Source organism: Pyrgilauda ruficollis, unplaced genomic scaffold, assembly GCF_017590135.1.
Source record: "Pyrgilauda ruficollis isolate IOZ18807 unplaced genomic scaffold, ASM1759013v1 scaffold17, whole genome shotgun sequence".
NCBI lineage: Eukaryota > Metazoa > Chordata > Aves > Passeriformes > Passeridae > Pyrgilauda > Pyrgilauda ruficollis.
In genome coordinates, this window is record NW_024515875.1 from 8,870,148 (window position 1) to 8,889,411 (window position 19,264).

At 44.0% G+C, this 19,264-nt stretch overlaps 1 protein-coding gene across 1 annotated transcript in view; it reads right to left on the reverse strand.

Annotated features, from left to right (window-relative positions):
• Positions 1-296: 296 nt before the first annotated feature.
• Positions 297-19,264, reverse strand: part of GSK3B (glycogen synthase kinase 3 beta) — a 149,400-nt gene continuing 130,432 nt past the window's right edge. Inside the window, exons 9-11 of the mRNA XM_041464119.1 lie at positions 18,897-19,083; positions 13,087-13,185; positions 297-6,131 (exon numbers count right to left, since the gene is read on the reverse strand). Coding sequence (XP_041320053.1) covers positions 6,064-6,131; positions 13,087-13,185; positions 18,897-19,083 — 354 coding nt within the window. The 3' untranslated portion in view covers positions 297-6,063. The remainder of the gene's footprint in view (positions 6,132-13,086; positions 13,186-18,896; positions 19,084-19,264) is intronic.

Sequence of the window (19,264 nt, forward strand, 5' to 3'; positions counted from 1 at the left end):
GCCCCAGGGCCCGCAGAACCCAAGCCCCGAGCCCGCTCAGGGAGCTGCGGCGCACCGGCACCTGCTCCGAGGGCACAGCTCCAGCAGCCAGGGGGGCCAGAACAGCTCCCAGACACACATTTGGCAATCAGGAGCTGATCCTGGCTCAGCACTCACAGTGTGGGCCCAGCAAGGGCCCCTTCCCACCCTGCTCCCTTGTCCTGGAGGGCCTCCGGAGTGGAGGCTCCGGCCCGGAGCCCAGCAGAGGTTTCATGGGAACAACCGCGGCTCGTGGCACACAGACAAAGCAAGAGGAGTCTCTTTGCAATATAAATTTGTTTTTATTGAAGCAGCAGTCACATGACCTCGCATCTAGCCTTTAGGATAGCGACAGAATGGATTCGGCCAGGTCAGCCAGCCCAAAAAAGGATTTTTATTTTTTTTTTCTTTTTTCTTTTTGCGCTAATAGACATGTCATGTTTAATACATACATTATCCAGTACCGGAAACCCAACTCAGAGATAGCTATGTGCTGATTTGCTGGAGGAACGGTCCACTGGACGTGGTCTCGACAAACTTTACAGATCACCACCAAATAACATTACTAATGGGATCCAATGATTTCAAAAAAAAAACAAAAACAACCCAAACAACCATGAGTGCAGGATTCAAAGCCAGCAGTTTACACAGGTTCTTAAGTTTGTATCTATAGGTGGACGGCAAAGGAAGATTGGTTGGTTTCAATTTGAAATATTTATGTCCCAGGGTTCCTCTCTCCATCAAATCAAACGGTATCATAGACAAGCTGGCATCTCTTTAAAAATAGCATGGAGTAACACAGCTCATTTAAGAAAACATGCTCATTTCTTGAGTTTTTTCTTTATTATTACAAAGATTCACGTCCACCTATTCTCGCAGAGTGGAAAGAGGCATGAGGGTGAGGAACAAGGGTCAGAGAAGGGAGAGAGGAGGAGGGAAGAATAGGGCAATTTTTTGAAATAAAGACCACACACTTGGTATTTTTTAAATTTCATTTCCAGGCTAACCTACTTTTTATTTAATGCAAATTACAGTACCAGTTAACTATTTCCGAACCGAGTCACACAGAACAAAACGTATTTACAAGGGGAATGGGGCGGGGGAAATAATAAAACATTAAGCATACTTTCCACAAAAAAAGTTTATATTTAAAATGAAAAAAAAAAAATCAGTCACAGAGGCATTCAAGTAGTAATAATGTTATACAGGTTTTGCTTTTCCTTTAAATCAAGACAGATTTGCACAAGTGTATGCAATAGTTTGTATACAACCCACAGTCCTTAATATATATATATTTAGATTTCTGTTTTTAAGATGGAAGTGATCACGCTAATTGGTGTGTACAGGCCCAAGTGATCCATCAGCAACACATTAATGAACGCAAATTTTACAGGCAAGCAAATTATATATATATAAATATATTTTATATATATATATTAAAAATAAATTGAGAAAGACCAACACAAGGAAGCTACTTTTCTCGAGCTAACCCCTTAGGTACTGTTTTCCTTTCCTGTCGTTTTGCCATTATTGCAGTGTTGCAAAACGAAGCCAACTACGACCAGAACCGGCCGAGAGCCCCGTGGAAATCAGCTGCCACCCCAGGGGTACCCGCTGGCAGTCTCCGGAAGGCAGAGCCCGGACCGAATACCCTACTGTGCTTTTCCTCATCGGCTTTTCCTTTTTCTCCGCGGTGGCTGAGGTTCCTAGTACAGGAGTACGAGTCTGACAGGCTGCTTGACTTCTGCTTTTCCAAGTACTGAAATCTGGGGGGGAATTTTAGGTTGCAAGTCGCAGGCACCTGCCATTATTTTAGGTAAAGCTTGGCTTCGAAATAAGGGGACAGAGTGTTCAGGGGTCTTCTACCAGTCAATTTTCTTTTGCAGGTAATTTTTTTTTCTTTTTCCCTAGCAAGGTAGATAAGTTTAATAGTAAAGAACACCAGTGTCTTGATGGAGCGTCCATCGGGGGAGACGGACTGCGATCCAGCCCGGCTCAGGACCCACTACGGCAGGGCTGACGTAAAGGACACATCAAGAGCACACTGGGTTAAAAAAGAAGCCCAAAAGAGTGTAAAAGAAGAGAAGGACAGCTCTGAGCAGATACTGTCGCCAACAGCTTGGCATCACTGACCTTCGTGTCACCAGAAAGAAAGTGCAGCCTCTGCTTCACTGGAATGAACACGAGATGCTTCGAAATAAAACAGCAACCTTTGGTTTGGTAAAGAGTTACGTGTTTTCCCATTCAAGACAATCTTATGTGGAATACTAACAAGGTAGTAAAACACAAGCAAACTAGTTTTAGAAACAAGGCCTTCGTGCTGGGCACAAGAAATCAAGAGTCATGTTAAACTTATCTCAAGAAAACAAAAGTGACTTCGGGGAAGGATGGGGGGGGAAAAAAATAGGGAGAAGAAAGGGAACAGAAAGTCCTCCCGGCAGAAAAAACCACCGCAGCAGTCTCCTACAGCGATGCCCCCGCTCCCACCGCAGCCAAATGGCTCGAGCACAGCAACCCTGCAGGATGTGGGGGTTTCCCTCCCTGGGGGCCCTTTCCGCTCGCCGCTGCCCCCGGCACAGCCGCAGGGAGGGTGGGAAGGCCGAGCCTCCTGGAAGCTGCTGCTGCCCAGATGCTCCTGGGCGCAGGGCTGAGGGGAGAGACAAGCAAAATCTAAGTGGGCTGCTAGGGCAAGGGTCCGAATGAAACCAGCTGCTGCTAGCGGGAGGAGGAGGGCAGCGTGGGCACCTTGGAGACTCCCAGAACAAAGCCGCGGCTCCAGTGAAGTGAATGACGGTGGAGACGGTTTCTTTTCGTTCCGCTACTGATCAGGGCATCACCGAAACCTTACAGCACTCAAAGAGTTAGAAAGCGGGGTGGGGAGGGGGGAGCGAAGATGCGGGTTTGGGGTAGGAGACATTGTTAATAAAGAAGGAGGAGAAAAAAATAAAAGGGAAATAAAATTCAAAAAATCATGGAAGCGAAGGCACTCCAAACTATATAGATACACTATACATCGCTAGAGTTATTGTTACAATAATACAGGCCGGTACCTACTGTACAGAGTTAAAACTATATGGCTTTAAAAAGCTCGTCTACATTTTGTCTGATTATTAAACAGAATCACTGCCCTGAACGGTAACTTTTTGCTCATTAATAACAGTTCCTGGGTCCACATATTTACATACAAAACAATAAAACTCAAAATTCAAAAACAACCAAAAATAATAATGTACAAGCTTGAATTTGGTGAGGAGCTTTGTTTTTTGTTGTTATTTTTCTGTGTTTTTTTTCTTTTTTTTTTTTTCTTATTTACAAAAAAAGGTTGTTCAAAGACCTGGATCTAACTTGTATAAAAGAGTGTGTGATCCTGCTATGATCCTTGAAAACAGAAATAAAACCAGAGGGGCACCCCTGACCCTCCCCCCAGCCTAACACACACACGAGACACACACAGACGCCGGCACAGCCACAAAACCAGAGAGAAACGCTCTGACTCCCCTCCACCAGTCTTTAACAAAAAAAATGAAAAAGAAAAGCCACATGTCCTGGCACAAGCAGCATTTTTTTCTTCGATATATGTTTATTACTTTTTTTCTTTTTTCAAAGACTCTGTAATTTACTGCCTCCAAATAACAGTGCCCGTGGCCAATGCTTCAGCAGTCTTGTCTATACAGCAGATCCATACCCTGCCACTGTCCTACTTTTTGAGTCTCCTGCATGAATTTGGATCACTGGGTCAACCAAGCCCCTTCACTTACCTTTCAGGACACTGACTAGCCGAGCGCATGCTTTTATAAGATGCTCTTCAGCCCTTTCTATTAAGTTGCAGGTAAGGATTTGGAAAGCCTTGTTTCTCAACGTGGGTGTGCTTTCCTTTGCAGCCAGCCAGAATGCAAAAAAGCTTTAAAACTTTTTTTTTGTGTGTGTGCCCAACAGCAAATCGCCGAAGGGTATAACTTGAGGGTTTATCAGTTGCGTGGTAGGTGGTCACTCACCTCTTCAATCAGCTCCTGCGTCCCCAAACCCACCGCGTGCCAGGCAGGAGGGAGAGGGCAGAGCTTTTATCAGTTCCGGGGCTGCTAAGAGACAGTTTCCAAAAAATCCCATGTCAACAGCATAAAAGGTACAAGAAGAAACACACCGAGCTCGTGACCAAGCCCCTGCCGCCCCTGCGGCGGCCGAGCTTCCAAAGCCGCTACTGCCGGTTCCCCCCGGGCCACACGAGGTTCCGCGTGTTCCCGAAAAGCAACTGCTTGCCTTAGAGATCCGCAGGTCGAGGAACGGCTCGGTAAGCACCAAAGGCGACTACAGTTTCTCTGAAGAAGGATAAGGCTGGAGCGGACACCAACCGCAAGCCTACCACAAGATCAGGTCTCCGAAAGTCTCGATGCCGCGCCGGGGCTGCATCCGGCCGCTCACCTGACCCTTTCGCAAGGAATATTGCTTTGACTTCAGGAAGAGAGACGTGGATGCTCGCACCGCACGCCGTCGCAGGGAGGAAACCTGGACCCTGAACTGATGGACTAGAACAAGCATTCACCTCACGCTTCAGTCAGACTGATTCAAGATCGTCGACAAAATAAAAAAAGCAGTATTGTATCTATGTATACATGTATATATTTATATAATATATATACACACACACTCATATAGAGCCAGCTTTCCTACAAGTCAGCAGGTACAAATTACCATCAAGAGCATTCGGATGTGTATTTCAATATTCTACCAATGTAAAAACATAACGGCGACGTGGCAACACGCATCAATAAATAGAGATCAAAAAAAAAGGAAAAGCAAGAGGTTAAAGATGAAAATTAAATACAGATTCTACCTGTGGATTTAAAGTCAGAACTATCAGAGAATGTGGCATCCTGCAAGTTAAAACTGCAGTGAAAAAAAAAAGTATTACAAAATAAACCAGTAGCCTGTTACAGTTCACATTATAAACCCTGGTGTCCTTTTCCTGTATGCACCTTAGGAAAGGGAAGCCTGTTCAAATCAAGAGCCAAGGAGGGGTGGGGTGAGAAAAAAACCCAACCAAACACACTTTCACAGTGCCACTTCCCAAAAAGTCCCTTAACATCCATCCACCAGCTGGGCCCCTGCCCCTGCCGAGGATTTTGTTCGTCCGCTCTTCTCTGCTGAAGCTGGGAGCCGGCCCGAGACACGGAAAGCAGGAGCTCCGGCTGGGCAAAGGGGATGCCTCGGCAGAGCCGACTGCTGCTGTTCGTGCATGTGTGTGTATTATATTATATATCACCCACTCGGGCAAGACTTTCCCCACATGAAGCTGCAGATTTCCTCATCACTAGCACTGATTTTTAAAATGAAAGGCTTCCGCTAGCGGTTCAAGCCTTAGACACATGGCAAACCCTCCCCCCCACCCCATGGCAACCTATTTTCCTACCACGTCACCCGCTCCCGGTGCTGAGCCAGGGCAGCTCTTCAGATAACCTGGGATATGGATTTGCTGACAAGAAACGCTGAGCTCTGTTGAATGACCCCTGCTAAGCTCCCGACCAAATTCAAGCTGTGCACTACATCAAAGTCCGAAACTTCACTTAAAAAGAAAATAAAAAAGAGGGTAAAAAAAAAAAAAGAACTTCAGCAGAGAATGAGGTTTGGGATTTGTTTGTTTCGTTTTTTTCCTTCTTTCTGTTGTGGGAGGGGGTATGAGGCAAGAGTCCTGGTTCTGAAGTACACAACAGCAAACTTCCAACATGAAGAGATTGTCGAGGGGAGACATTGGTGTATTGTATTGCTCCGCTTTCCCTCCTCCCCCCACCTAGTCCCCTGCCCCGGACACCCTGCAAAGTGAGAATACAATGAAACTGGTTTGTATTTATAGATATTTTACAAGGTTAAATAAGAACAACAATAATAATAATAAAAAATTGAACACTAAAATGAACGGGTTGGTTGGTTTGTTGTTTTGTTGGATTTTTTTTCCTCTTTTTAATTTTCTTTCCAAATGTGACCAGTGTTGCTGAGCAAGACTCAAATTACTGGTGATTTTTCCTGTGCAGCTGGCTGCTTGGTACTGGTTCAGGTGGAGTTGGAGGCTGATGCTGTAGCTACACTATTGGTCTGAACTCGTTCTCCTGCGTTAACATCTGCAAACAACAGACGAGAAGGGGAGAGAGAAAAAACAACCAGCATTACCTCCAGAACAGAGACACATTGGAAACAACAGCTGTGACATTCTCCACAAGGGGAAACCCACAACTCCCACCAAGAAGGTGTTTGGTTAGGATGACTGCCCTGACTTCAGGACGTGTAGATGGAGCAATCCAATCTGGGGAAAGATGGAAGATGGTCTTTAAGCAGGGAAAAAGCAACCTGGAGTGCTGAGGGCTGGGCTCCAGCAGGTTCTGCAGTCTGTAACACTGGCTGCGCAGTGCAAAGTCGCCTGTGTTACATCCCATAACTGCATGACAAGGCATTGCCAAAGCCAACACCAGTGTCTGTGGTCACTATGAGGTTTCACATTGGTGAATGTGAAACTTTCACATTGTTAGTTAGTCCTTCTTACAATAAGTCTGCCTGTTAGTTGTGTGAATGAGTGCAGACAAGGAATGTGACAAGCCTGCTCCCCTGGCAGAAACAGCTGGTGTGCCAATGGGCTATTCATGCACTTGTTGCCTGAGAAAGTCTTTCAAGTCTGCTGCTGTTGCTCAACCCAAGTTGGATCTGCCACCCTCTGAACTGCTGAAGCAGATTAACATCAGGGTCTGAAGCCAATAATGAGGTTTATGCAAGCACATGATATGTTAGAGGATTGGATCTCTGCCTCCAACACCTTTCAGGGAGGGACAGTGCTTCACAGAGAGACAAGTCACCGGATCAAGGGCATGTGTCAAAGTGCATTTCAAGAAAACTGACGGTTTGCAAAGAAATACCAAGAGGAAATTAATTGTAACTGTGGTTTCATAGGCTGCATGCATCACGTATTTCCTCTAAAAAAAATATTCTTAGTATTAGAAGAATAGGTAGGGGAAAAAAATGCACCAATTTCACCTGGAACCATTCTATATAGTATCTAATTAGTCAAGTCAGAAAGACTGTAAGATACTTATAGATAAGTGGCTAAGCACCTAAACGTGTAAAATACAGGATGGGAAAAAGGTATTAAATGAGGTTTTCTCCAAGAGACTGTCATGCATTTCACCCACCACTTAATTTACTAAGATTAACTGCAAAGCTATTGGTACTGCAACAGGAAAAACATCAGAAAGACTTATTATCTTGGTACAGAAGAGGGCAGACTGAGCAAACAGTGTATTTGAAAAGACACATGGAAAGGGTTTATAAAAAGAATGAACAGATTTGGTGACCTCAGCCTGAAGGGCTGTGTGACTAGCAGGAATATCAGACATGACAAAACACACCGGTGGGCGCTGGGTGTGCAGTCACATTTCTCCATCAGAGACGAGCTGGGCAATGCTCTACAGTCACCTGTTAGCAAACCCCCTCCTCTTCAGCCACACTTACCTGACCACAGCCACGAACAAAGGCAATGAACTGAATCGTGGACTGCTTTGGGTTGGAAGGGACCTTAAAGAACATCCAGTTCCAACTTCCCTGCCAAGGCCAGGGACACCTCCCACTAGAGCAGGTTTCCCAAAGCCCCGTCCATCCTGGCCTTGAACAGTTCCAGGGGCAGCCATAGCTTTTCTGGGCAACCTATGCCAGTGCCTCACCAGTCTCACAGTGAAAAATTTATACCTAATCTAAACCTACCCTGTTTCAGTGTGAACCCGTTTCCCCTAACACTTGATGGCCTTGTAAAAAGACACTTTCTGGCTCTCTTGTAGGCCCCCTTTAGGTCCTGGAAGTTTGCCACATGGTTTTGCCAGAGCCTTCTCTTCTCTGGGCTGAACAGCCACAACTCTCTCAAGGGAAAGGTGCTCCAGGCCCTGATAATCTAATCACCTTCCCCTGGACTTGCTCCAGCAGGTTCACATCCTTATGCTGGTGGCCACAGAGCTGGGCACAGCCCTTCAGGTGGGGTGTCACAGACCAGAGCTGAGGGGCAGAATCACCTCCCCCGACCAAGCTGCTTTTGATGCAGCCCAGGATACATTGGGCTTTCTGGGCTAGAAGTGCACATTGTCAACTCATGTCCAACCTCTCATCAACCAACACCCCCAAATCCTCCTCCTCGCGGCTGCTCTCAATCCATTCTCTGCCCAGCCTGTATTTGTGCCTGGGGTGCCCTGACCAAGGGGCAGGACCTTGCTCTTGGTCCTGTTGAACTCGGTGAGTTTTGCACAGGTGCCCCTCAAGCCTTCCAAGGTCTCTGTGGATGGCATCCCTTCCCTCCAGTCTGCCAACATGCCAGCTAGAAATGGGCAGCACTTGCTGAGTCACAAATTAAGTAACACCAACAGTGACAAAAATAGGAAATCAAACAATCAGCAGCATCCAGAAACACAACTGACAAGTGGGAAGAGAGGGTGATGCCTATTTGAAAAGGAAATGCTGTAAGGAATGTGTGGGAAGAAAGACAAATCGTCCTGTGGGCAGAGGATGCCAAATGACTGCCCTGGGAGTTTCTGATTCCCTTTCATCTCACCCCAAATTAATTGCATCCCCTTCTTTACAAAGGAATGACCACCATGACAAAAAAAACCTCACACAACTAAAGCACCAAGACAGCATGACGACAGTACCAGTGTTACGTGGGAAGTTGGTCTTGCAGGAGAGAGACGCCCTCCTACGTGGAGAATTTCCCTGAAGGAGCAATTCCCAAATCCCATATGCATGCAGACCAAAAATGACCACAGAAAACAGCAGTGACCCAGCTAGCCAGATAATAGTTTCTACACTTTGAACTCTCACTATGCCTGTTCTAGATTAATTTTCAAGTATGGATAAACTGCAGTTAAGGAATATCTGCTGGCAGTGTCTGATGCGAGCAGTCCAGCTGGATTCTATACTGTTGGCAGAGGATCTCTCTGTATGTGTACAAAAAGTGCTCCTATTTCATTTGCTGAAATGAAACGTGTCTTTTGATCTCAATTTCCTGAAGACAGTAGAGGCTGAAATTGTTATCATTACATTGCTACTACACAGAGATAAAATGAAGAGGAGGGGATAGAGCTACTTCATGTAACATATTCTCCTGTTCTGTAACATCACTGTAACAGGGGAGTTCCTGAGAAATATATATGCCACATGTTAAAATAAATCAGGTGATGCAGGTCAAGAACATTTTCTTGGGGCTTTCCACAACAATATATACATATATACAGAAGTCCCCTCCGGCTGAGACAGAGGGCAGAGCAAGCTCAAGGCTGCCCTGGTTCCTAGCCTGCAAGAAAATGCAGTATTTTAACATTTCAGCTCATTTGTTGACTCTGTTTCAACAGAACATTTGAGGAACAAAGAGGGGCTTATTCCAGCATGGCTTTGCTGAAGCACCAGAAAAAGAGCACAACTGGAGTATAAGGTTCTCTGCACATTCATTTCTCACCATGAAAAAATCTGTATTTGGGCCTAAGAGAAGGAAATCTAGGCGCTCAGCAATGCTGAGAGAGGACAGAAAAGCCCTGCTGGGGAGCACAGCTAGGAGCTGGCACGCAGCTTTGTGGCACAGGACAGATGAGTGCCCAGCTCAAGGTCAGGGCAGCCTCTTTGTCCTGGACCACCGCCTGACACCTCTGCCTGTGCAGGCAAAGAAGCGTCATCAGGCCTTAAGTGCTAGCTGCTTCCAAAGTTCTTTCAAACACAGGGCAAAAGCTTCTCTCATCATTATAGAGAACTTCTTCCAACTCAGCTTTTCCCTCTAAGGAGTGCCCCAGCTTTCTTGGAGGGTACATGACACTCCTTAAAAACCTCCTGAAAGGGAAAGACAGGGCTACAGTTCAGACAGTGACAGAGAAGCCAGCTCAGACTGAGAAAGCCCATTAGCACTGCTGACAGCATTAGCTGGGTGCATTTGTGATGCTGACAGGCTGTGCTGCTCATCTGCAAAGATACAGAAACAAAGCTACCACCAGCCTGGGAATCCTCACAGGACAGCTGAGGAGACAAGTGGAAGGAGGAGGATAGCCTGGTTTTCATATTGTGACTGCCTATGGATGTAGAAATCCAGACTCTGAGCAAACCTGGTAAAATGTGCACGTTTTACTTCTCTTGTCATGGATTCATCCCTGTTCTGAGCTTGTAGAACTCTGAGAGAATTGCTTGCCCACCTTCTCCTGGTTAAGGAATTCAAGTTTTTCAAAATTCCTTCAAGGTGAATACCACAAATGCACTAAATCTTATTTCATGGAGCACTGTGGTGTTTTTTAACTACAACACACTGGTAGGTAACACCAGCTCTAATCTGTTTTGTTGCTGAAAGTTCAGGCACACCATTGCATTTGGGATTACATAGGATCAACACAGCAGGATGCCTAAGACGATGACCCCAGAATCCCTGCTGGCACAACTTCCCTGCAGATGGCAATTACGTTCTTCCCATCTTAACGCTGACTAACAGAGAGGTAACTACTACTGCTGCCTGATCCAGGAAGAAAAAGATAGTCACACAAGCAGATATGCATTGCATTCAGCTTGGTCTGCACAATTCCCTCTCAGATGCTGTGGCTGCACAGTTATGAAACCATCCTCTTCCTCCTCTAGCTATCCCCAGGAATATGACTGCACTGGCATTCTTCATCAATGGCCAGCATAATTCATAGAAAGCTAGCACATCATTTCAATCAGGGGCCAACAAATCTCATCCTTTTTTCCTTCCACTTTGCTTTAGACATGCCACTATGTGAGAGTTTCTCATAAATGTTTAGGAGAATTTACTAATGTCAGCACAGCAAGGCTACATACTCCCACTGCAAAGCCAGGTACAGTTTTTTGCCTCAAGAGAAGAGGAAATTGACAATAAATGTGGCTTTTTAACACTGCTTGCTAGAGAGAGGCACAAGTTATGCACTAGTAATGTGAATTACAGTTACATATTTGCTCTTCCCTTTATTGCTTTGAGAGCAACATTTTGCTGCATCATCGTCACTCAGAAAAGCAGTTTCTGAACCTGTACTGCTTGCTCACACAAACATTTTGTAGAGAAGTCTCCTGCCTACCAGGATGCCCTGGTTAGGTGGGGGACTTGTTCCCACACTGCTTTAGCAGTTACTGAGGAACTTAACATTTACTGCTCTGGGAGGTGTAGGGGGTATAGAGAAAGAAGCGACTCCTTGTATGAAAATCTCTTGGTACGTGTAGCATCAGCATGAAAAGCAGAACAGATTAAAAGAACCTCAACAAGACCTAATCCTAAACATCATAACTCTGATGACATTCCCACCACCTGCTGTGAGAAACCCATGTCAGTAAGAAACGACCAACTGCAGAAATCCAAAGCTGTGCAATATTAAACTTAATTTCACAATTTCTTTCCAATCAGCTAGGATATTATTTTTGGTTTTGAACCACAAACAGGAGGACATATCCCAACTCAGTGCAGTGCTTGCAGACAGAAGCTTTAAAAACGTTGACATCAATAATATGGGACAGGTTGGGGTTTTTGGAATTTTTTTTTTTAATACTTCACATTTAGGATTTGGACTAATGCATTTTCTTCCTATACAAGCCCTTGAAAAGTGCTGAGTAAAACCAGATTTTTTTTAACCCCATTAATTCCTCAAGACTTGTGTCTTGGTGGAGAGAACTCCTTGAAGTGCATGAAAGGGATATTAGGTGAAACAATATTTTTCGAAAGGCTTAAAATAATTTTCCATGTTTGTATTTTGTACTTTTTAATCACTTTTATTACTTTATCTGTTTTCTCACTTGTTGTTGAGCAACAGATGCACATAGGAGGCAAACAGAGAACATGACTATTTGCAAAATACTGCCAAGTGTATGAAACAAACATAGTAAATTTGAAAATAGCAGTTTTGCTTTGTCCTAAATTCAGAGTACATAAATGGTACAAGTTGTGCCTTTAATCTACTGCTACTACAATTTCAGAGAGAAATCTCATCTTTCAAACCTGGGTGCATCTGTCCCAGAGTATGAAAATTCTCTCTGTACAGCACTGGCTGGACCAAGTGCATCCAGTATCAGGTAACTGTTCAGCACATCAGCCAGCAAATGCTTTCCTGCACATTTCAAGAGCAGCTTTTGAAGCAGGCCTCCTGCTCATCAGCTATCCTATGCTAAGGAAGTGTCCTGCCCTGCAAAAGGGCTGACAAGCCCTTGTGGGCTGGGGCTGATGTGCATGCAGGACATGTGGAAGCACACCTGTTTTGCAGCCTGCCTTTGGTTGCCCAAGCCCCAAGAAAGGCTCTGGTGTGCTGAATCAGGGCTGACTCAGAGGAAGAATGCCATGTACTGAATCACCTCTGCCACATCCTGCAGCACCTGGGAGTTTCTCTGGGAGTCTCCCAACTGGTATTACCAGGCGTTAAAACTTTCACTGGAAACAGAATACAATATGGAGTGGCTAAAGGCCAACAGTGAGCTTTTAAAAGGTTTCTGACAGAAATCTGAGAGAGCAGAAGACAAATAAAAAACTCACTCAGTGCTGGCCAAAACCCAAAAATATCTGCCTTGTGCCTGAAGATGACACAAGCAAACTCAGTAGGAAGCAACTGCAACTACTAAGATGAGGCAGTGAGCATGCTGACTGAACTCCCTAACTAGACTTTTAGATGCCAATGCCCTTAGGGAAAAATCATCTCCATCCACACTACATGGAGGCCACATGCTCTGAGCTAGCTGCTTCTTTTCTTTCTAGGCATCACAACTCATTCACCAACTCAGTTTTAATTTCAGGATGGCTGAGAGCACAGAAATGAGGTGCAAACCAATCATGAGAAGGACCAACAAATTAAGCAATCAAATGCAAGTTTGAGTGCCTTGGTTGAGATTTGGGTTGGTGACCACAGCTAGCACACAAATGACCACCTACCAAGACCAAGGTTCAAGTGATACTAAAACAATCCCTTCCTCCCTGTTCACTTTGTGGGCTGAGGTGGCTTGTGGGCCTCAGCAGAGGGAAGGTGCCTGGGCAGCAGGAGGGAGGATGGGGAGGGAGGGAGGCAGGCAGTTACATGTTCTCACCTGAGGCCGCTGTAGCATTTGTAGGGGTTGAAGCAGCTGCTTGGTTCCGGGCATGAGCAGGGATGAGGATCGAAGCCAGAGATGGGTTACTTGACAGTTCTGGAGGGGAGGTGGAACAAACAGTTAGCTCATCATCCACAAAGTGCTCCACATGCAGGATCAGCTCCTAGGGTTTCCCCCTGTAACGGCACCTCAGGTGAAACACGTGCCCTTACAGCCCAAGGTCACGTTACATTTCTTCTTTGCCAACCAGCGAGAGGAAACCACAGCAATACTTAGCAAGGCAGTCTCCACAGTAAGACTGCCAAAACTACAGAGAGTGGTGCAAAGGAGTAATTTCCTAGAGAAAGACAGTGGCTTGGGAGTGAGCAAAGAACCAGCCAAGCCTGTACCTTGTCAATGGCCTGATAATGCTGTTTCCTTCTGAGCACTGGAGAAGGATCCCCTTCTTCACAAGCCCACCTGCAATCAGTCCCAGGGGGAAGGCTGATAACAGTGGCGCTGCTTTGGGCACTGGTTCAGCAAGCAAGCAGCTGCAACAGTTGCTCCAAGAGCTTCAGGGATTAGTTCTTTGGCTCACTCAAGCATCATTTTTTCTCAAGGACCCAGGAACCCAAGACCAATCTCTCACAGCAGTCTCCTTGAGCGAGGCCAAGAAGAGGTAACATATCCTTTAAAAGGACAGGGAAAGGCAAAGGGAATTGGTCAGCTGGGCAATTTCAATGGACAACAAAATGATGCAATCATTCTGTCTGAAGACATTAACCAGGGAAAAAATAGTCATGCCTTTTAGGCTCCAAATCTAATATAGCTTCAGTGTGTATCAGAATGAGAAATAGGCATCTTACAGCCACAACTGTGGGAGGATTAAGGGCAACACGTTGCCAACAAATGACAATCTTCTGGCACCCTTTCAAGAGAATCTAGTGCCTCACAGAAGGTGGGACTGAGCCGAGACAAGACAGGTCCTGTTTGTTTCAGAAACAGGAGTGACTGGCTGTCTCCTGAGAAAGCAACATCCGGTAAAAAGGATGTGAACAGTCACCTCACGGAAGGAGACTGATGACTTTTGGAGCTCCAGGAGGTCATCTGGAGGAGAAATGAGGAGACTAGACAGCTTTTTACACAAGACCTCCAGATAGCACAGGCTGTACAGAAGCCCAGCCAAATCGTGGCAGAGGTTCAGTAAGGCGCTTTTGGACAGTCTCAAATTATTTGGGCTCATTTTTAAGAGGCTATTACTATTTTTTAATGCTAACTTTAAACTCAGGGCCTAAAGGGAGCAGCAGTCCACTTGCTGATTTTTTTTTTTTTCTCTGCTGTTACATTAAGTTTCATTACTGCTGGAAGGGCAAGAGGCAGAAGACTCCCCTGATTACAAGCCTCTTATTACTACACATTTTAAGATGGTGTTTCAGCACTTATGAATGCAAGCAGGTTGCTACACTACCTGCAACCCATCTAATCTATCTTGTAATATTCCATTCAGGCCTAAGCAGACCTAGCTAGTCCTTTTAGAAAGCCTCAGTACTCACAGCACTTGTACAAATACAAAATCCTCAATTCAAGTGGGAGTAATTCAGAATTCATATATTCATAATGTTATGCAAAATTTGTGAATCTCCATTTTAAATGGAAAAACAAACTGAAGAAACATGAATCCTTATGTGTCAAAGTGGAACACCAGTTACAAACCTATGCTTCAATACTATCTTGAGTATTAGCTGCTTTGTGCTAGAAAATGTTGCTCCCTTAGTATTTTTTTTCTGAATCTGTTTCTCAAATCTTTTATTACTGGGAACCTACTCTTTACATTGCTCTTTTGAAAGTTTCTATCACCCCTGCAATATTTTCTGCTCATTACTCAAAACAACAGGGGGCTGTGATCCAAACAAAAGCAGAACTAAAACAAGGAAACCCCATGACACTTGCTACCTTCTGGTGCTGCATGGTGCCTCGAGGTGCAGCTATAGACTGTCAGTGCTGCTGTAGCCCAAGAACCAGGTGATCAGACAGAACACCACCCCTGCGAGGCCACTTTGACCCCCTTCTCATTCCTCCTCCATCTGATGTTGCCAGAACACCTCCTTTTGTATTGTGGCAGTAATAATGGATTTTTGTTGTGTTTAACGCAGGTGCAACCATTTCTCTGAAGCTACCTTAAGGAACTTTCATAAAGAGTAGAAGACTGATCCTGTTCCTTTCTCAAACCTCACGTTCTCTTTCTTGATATGAAGTTTCTTAAATTCAGCATACTCTGAATGTCTTGAACTTAAGAGGAGCAGGCCAATTCAGAGGAGATATAAACAAAGTAAAGTAGACTCTTTTGGTTGAAGTTTAATTGCAGCTTTGCTTGACAACTTGTCTGAATTTTTGCTAAAATGTATTTTTGCACCTATCCCATCTCTAAGGATGAGACATGGCAATACTGAGGAGAAAGCCTGACCTGTGATTATCTGTAATCTACAAAATACTGCGAATCTTTGTCCTTAGTGACTTCCCCCACAGTATTTGGGCAGGGTGTTCAACTGTAGCCTGGTTATGGAAACCAAATGTGCAACTCAAGGCAGGGTAAATTATAACCAGTACAGCTGCAAGAAGCTATTGTGGTCAAGGCAATCCAGACAAAAGTTTTCAGTATCATGATGTGAACAGAGCAGTTATCACAATTCATTTATGAGACCCAACTCCCACCCACATCAACTGGGAGAACACCTTTGGCTTTCTGCTGATCAAATCATACCATTTGCAGCCACTTAAGATCTCCAAGAAGGAGCAAGAATGAAAATGTCCAGTTTTACTAGAAGACCAGATCACCTTCATTCCCCAAACACAAGAAAATGCCTGGTATTGGGAAACAGCACAGTGTTCTTTTTCAGTATTATTTTACTTGATATATCAACACTCCAAGAATTCCCTCGAAAAATTATTCTTCTACCATTTGTTTTTTTTTGGTCACAACAACAAACTTTCCATTATACTTTACATTATATCTACACAAACATATACATATATAATCTCTCTAAATAAAAAAAAAGGGGGGCTACAGGCCAGGGTCATTAAAAATATAAACAAACAAAAATCCCAATGCACTCCCCCTTCAATAAAAAAGCAATTTATCTTTGAGAAGCATGATAACCATTCCTAAGTGCTGAATCACTGAAAGAATTTTACAGTCTTCAGTGGCCAACATGGAGTGACATTAACTTTTGTGATGTAGCACAATTGCTGACATGTTACAAGTAGTTTAGGAAAACGGCAGTCATTTCACAGACTATTTGAAAATTTGGCTTCTAGGAGAAAAATTGCTTTTTGTCTTACAGATCTAAAAGCCTAACTGAATTGCAGCTCTGGGCTAGTAGAGATACTTCCTTAGCCAAAAGAACTTTTTCAAAACCCAACTAGCATATAATGCTAATTTAAACAAATTAAGAGAAACTTGCAGGCAAGACATTACAAATGACCAGACAATGGTCTCTTCAACTGATTTATTCTCTAAGATAAACACCCACAGGCCCCACAACTACAGCTGGCTGCCAAAGAACATGATCTTGATCTTTCATATACCCTCACTGCTCTTTTTCTAGACTCTATCTGAGCAGCATCAGTGCCCAGGTCAGCAGATTTGGTATGATGCTTGATTTATTTTTGAAAATCAGTCCAATGCCTTAATGGTCAGATTTATCTTGTCATTTCTAACAGTTTTGCCTTCAAGCCCTCTGCAGTCACCTCCTACTTCATGGGTTTCAGGCAACTGGATACAGCCAAATCAAACACTTCTAGAACTTAATATTGCCTGTTGAAAACAAATTCTATTTAAAACAAAATTGTCTTTCATTACTTTTTAAATTAGCACAGATGACTTAACATGACTCATTATCCATCTAACAATCTGTTTCCCAGTTGGGATTTCAGCTCTGGAGCAGCCAATTTGATGGAACCTTGCACAGTAAAGATCACAGAACAAGGACTGAACAGTAGTCACAGAAGGACCAAAAGCTTCTTGTATATCTTGAGTTCATAGTCAGGACTGGTGTACATTTATCAGCTACAAAGTTCTTCAAGTCACTGTGCTAAGCAATGTACTGAGGTATTTAACGCTGGTTTGGGGTTTTTTTGAGTTTGACTGGTCACCTGCTCTAACAGAGCTTGTTTGGAAATGCATTACTGATCTGCCTGTGTCCTGCCTTCCCCTTATACATGGTAAACTGGCATCTGTAGATGACAGAAATTTGCTTTTTTTATCTTAAGAAAATTGCTCCACACAAACTGTTTTCTCTTACCATTGCCAGGAGTCACTTTGTGAAGGAGGGCACATGAGCTCCTTAGAATGGCAAAAGAGGAGCTTTAAACTTGCTTGAGCATTAGGGTAGCTTATCCAGCAGCTTCTACACTATCTGAGGGGAACCAGGGACACACTCCCAATACATATATCTGTTTTTCCTCTAAGAAAAACATTTTGAATTGACTCACTATAGAGCTTTCCAACTCTTTTTAAAAACCTTCTTTTTAAAAACCTTGTTTTCATGTAGTAGGTAAGTTCAATCTTAATGTCATCATGAAACAATTAATCAATACTTTCAAAAAGAACAGGGGTGAAGCTGTATTTAAGATACTGGGATCAAAACTATTTTAGCTACTGAAGATGGCCTTAAAGGGGCAAAACAAAAGGCAACCCAGGAGTACAAGGAAGCACCTGTAACATAACTACTGAATTTCTAACAACAGATATAGAGATCAGCACAGAGGACAGTGATCTGGAAACACAAGCTATTTGTGCTATACTTGACCACTTTAATGTGTTTATGATTCATAAATGGCCCTTTTTTTTTTTTTAATAAAAAGGCTCCACAAGTGGAAGGAGAGAGCTGTTTCACATTTTGGCTGAGGGGCATGGCATGCACTAAAGAGTTTGAAAAATGACATTGATGCTAAATGGGCCAAAAGGTGTTTTTTTAAAATTTTCAACAGAAAATGCATACAGAACTATTCTTGCTCAAAGAGTGAGAATTGGCAGCTAATCACTTAAAGAAAAATAACAGAAAAAGTGCTCCAAAATTAATTACAAACATATTTGTATGCCATACTTCTCACATGTTCTGTCTTGGCAGGCAAAACTATTCTGGGGGGGTATCAGTTTTACATTTCTGACTTCTGTAGAAAAAAAATAGATGAATGGTTTTAAAATCTGATACCAGCCTAGCTTCAAATAAGAAAGTTAGTTGTACATTTATTTTTACAGTTTCTAAATGACTGAGTCAGTGTAATGCCAGATGAACTGCACAGCATATAAAATCTGGGCAGTAAAGCATCTGTATTTATCTTGCATCCAGAACCAAAATGGGCAGCAACACCACAAAACTCCCTGCCAAACCTAACATGCATTATTACTTGGCTACGGTGTTTCAGGTAAGAAGCAGCAGGACCATCTCCAAAAAATCTTCTCACCTGCATGGTCTACTGACTGTGATATTTCACACAAAGCCATCAGCCCAGTTGCAGACTCTGACCTATCCATACGCACTCTGCAGACACATGCTATAAGCATGTAATCCCTCCTGATGCAATCCAGTAACAACCATCCTCAGGACCTCAGCACAACTGAACTCGAGGAACCAAGACTCTGAAAATCCTGTAACTTCAAGACTCTCTCGTCTCCTTTTGAAAAGTACAGCTGGTTATGCAACTACTTAATAAACTTAGTACTACTCAGAGATTTTTACTTCCAAGGGAATAACACCTGCACTACAACCAACGTTTATCCCACTGCTCCCTCCTACAGAAGGGATGCTTCAATGCTCTCAAGCTACCTTGAGTGGTGAAATTGAAGAGTGCAGGTTTATCTCGCCCGTTTGGTAACTTGACGTTTGGGTCCCGTAGTTCATCGAAGAAAGAGTGCGCGCAGGCCTCCAGGGGAGTCAGGCGGGCGGTGGGGGTGTACTCCAGCAGGCGGCTACATAGCGCAATCGCTTCGGGGGGAGTGCGGGGCCGGAAGACCTGCGGGGACAACAAGGAAACAAGCAAGGAGAAACACGTTGTCTGGCTAGGCCTCATCTCTTTGTTGACCAGAAGCAAGTCAGAGCAATTAAACCTCTCATTGCCCAGCAAGCTGGAACAAAGTTGCGGTTTGCGCTAATCAAAGTCCTGCAGTAAGTGTGGGAAAATCCATTCCTGGGGT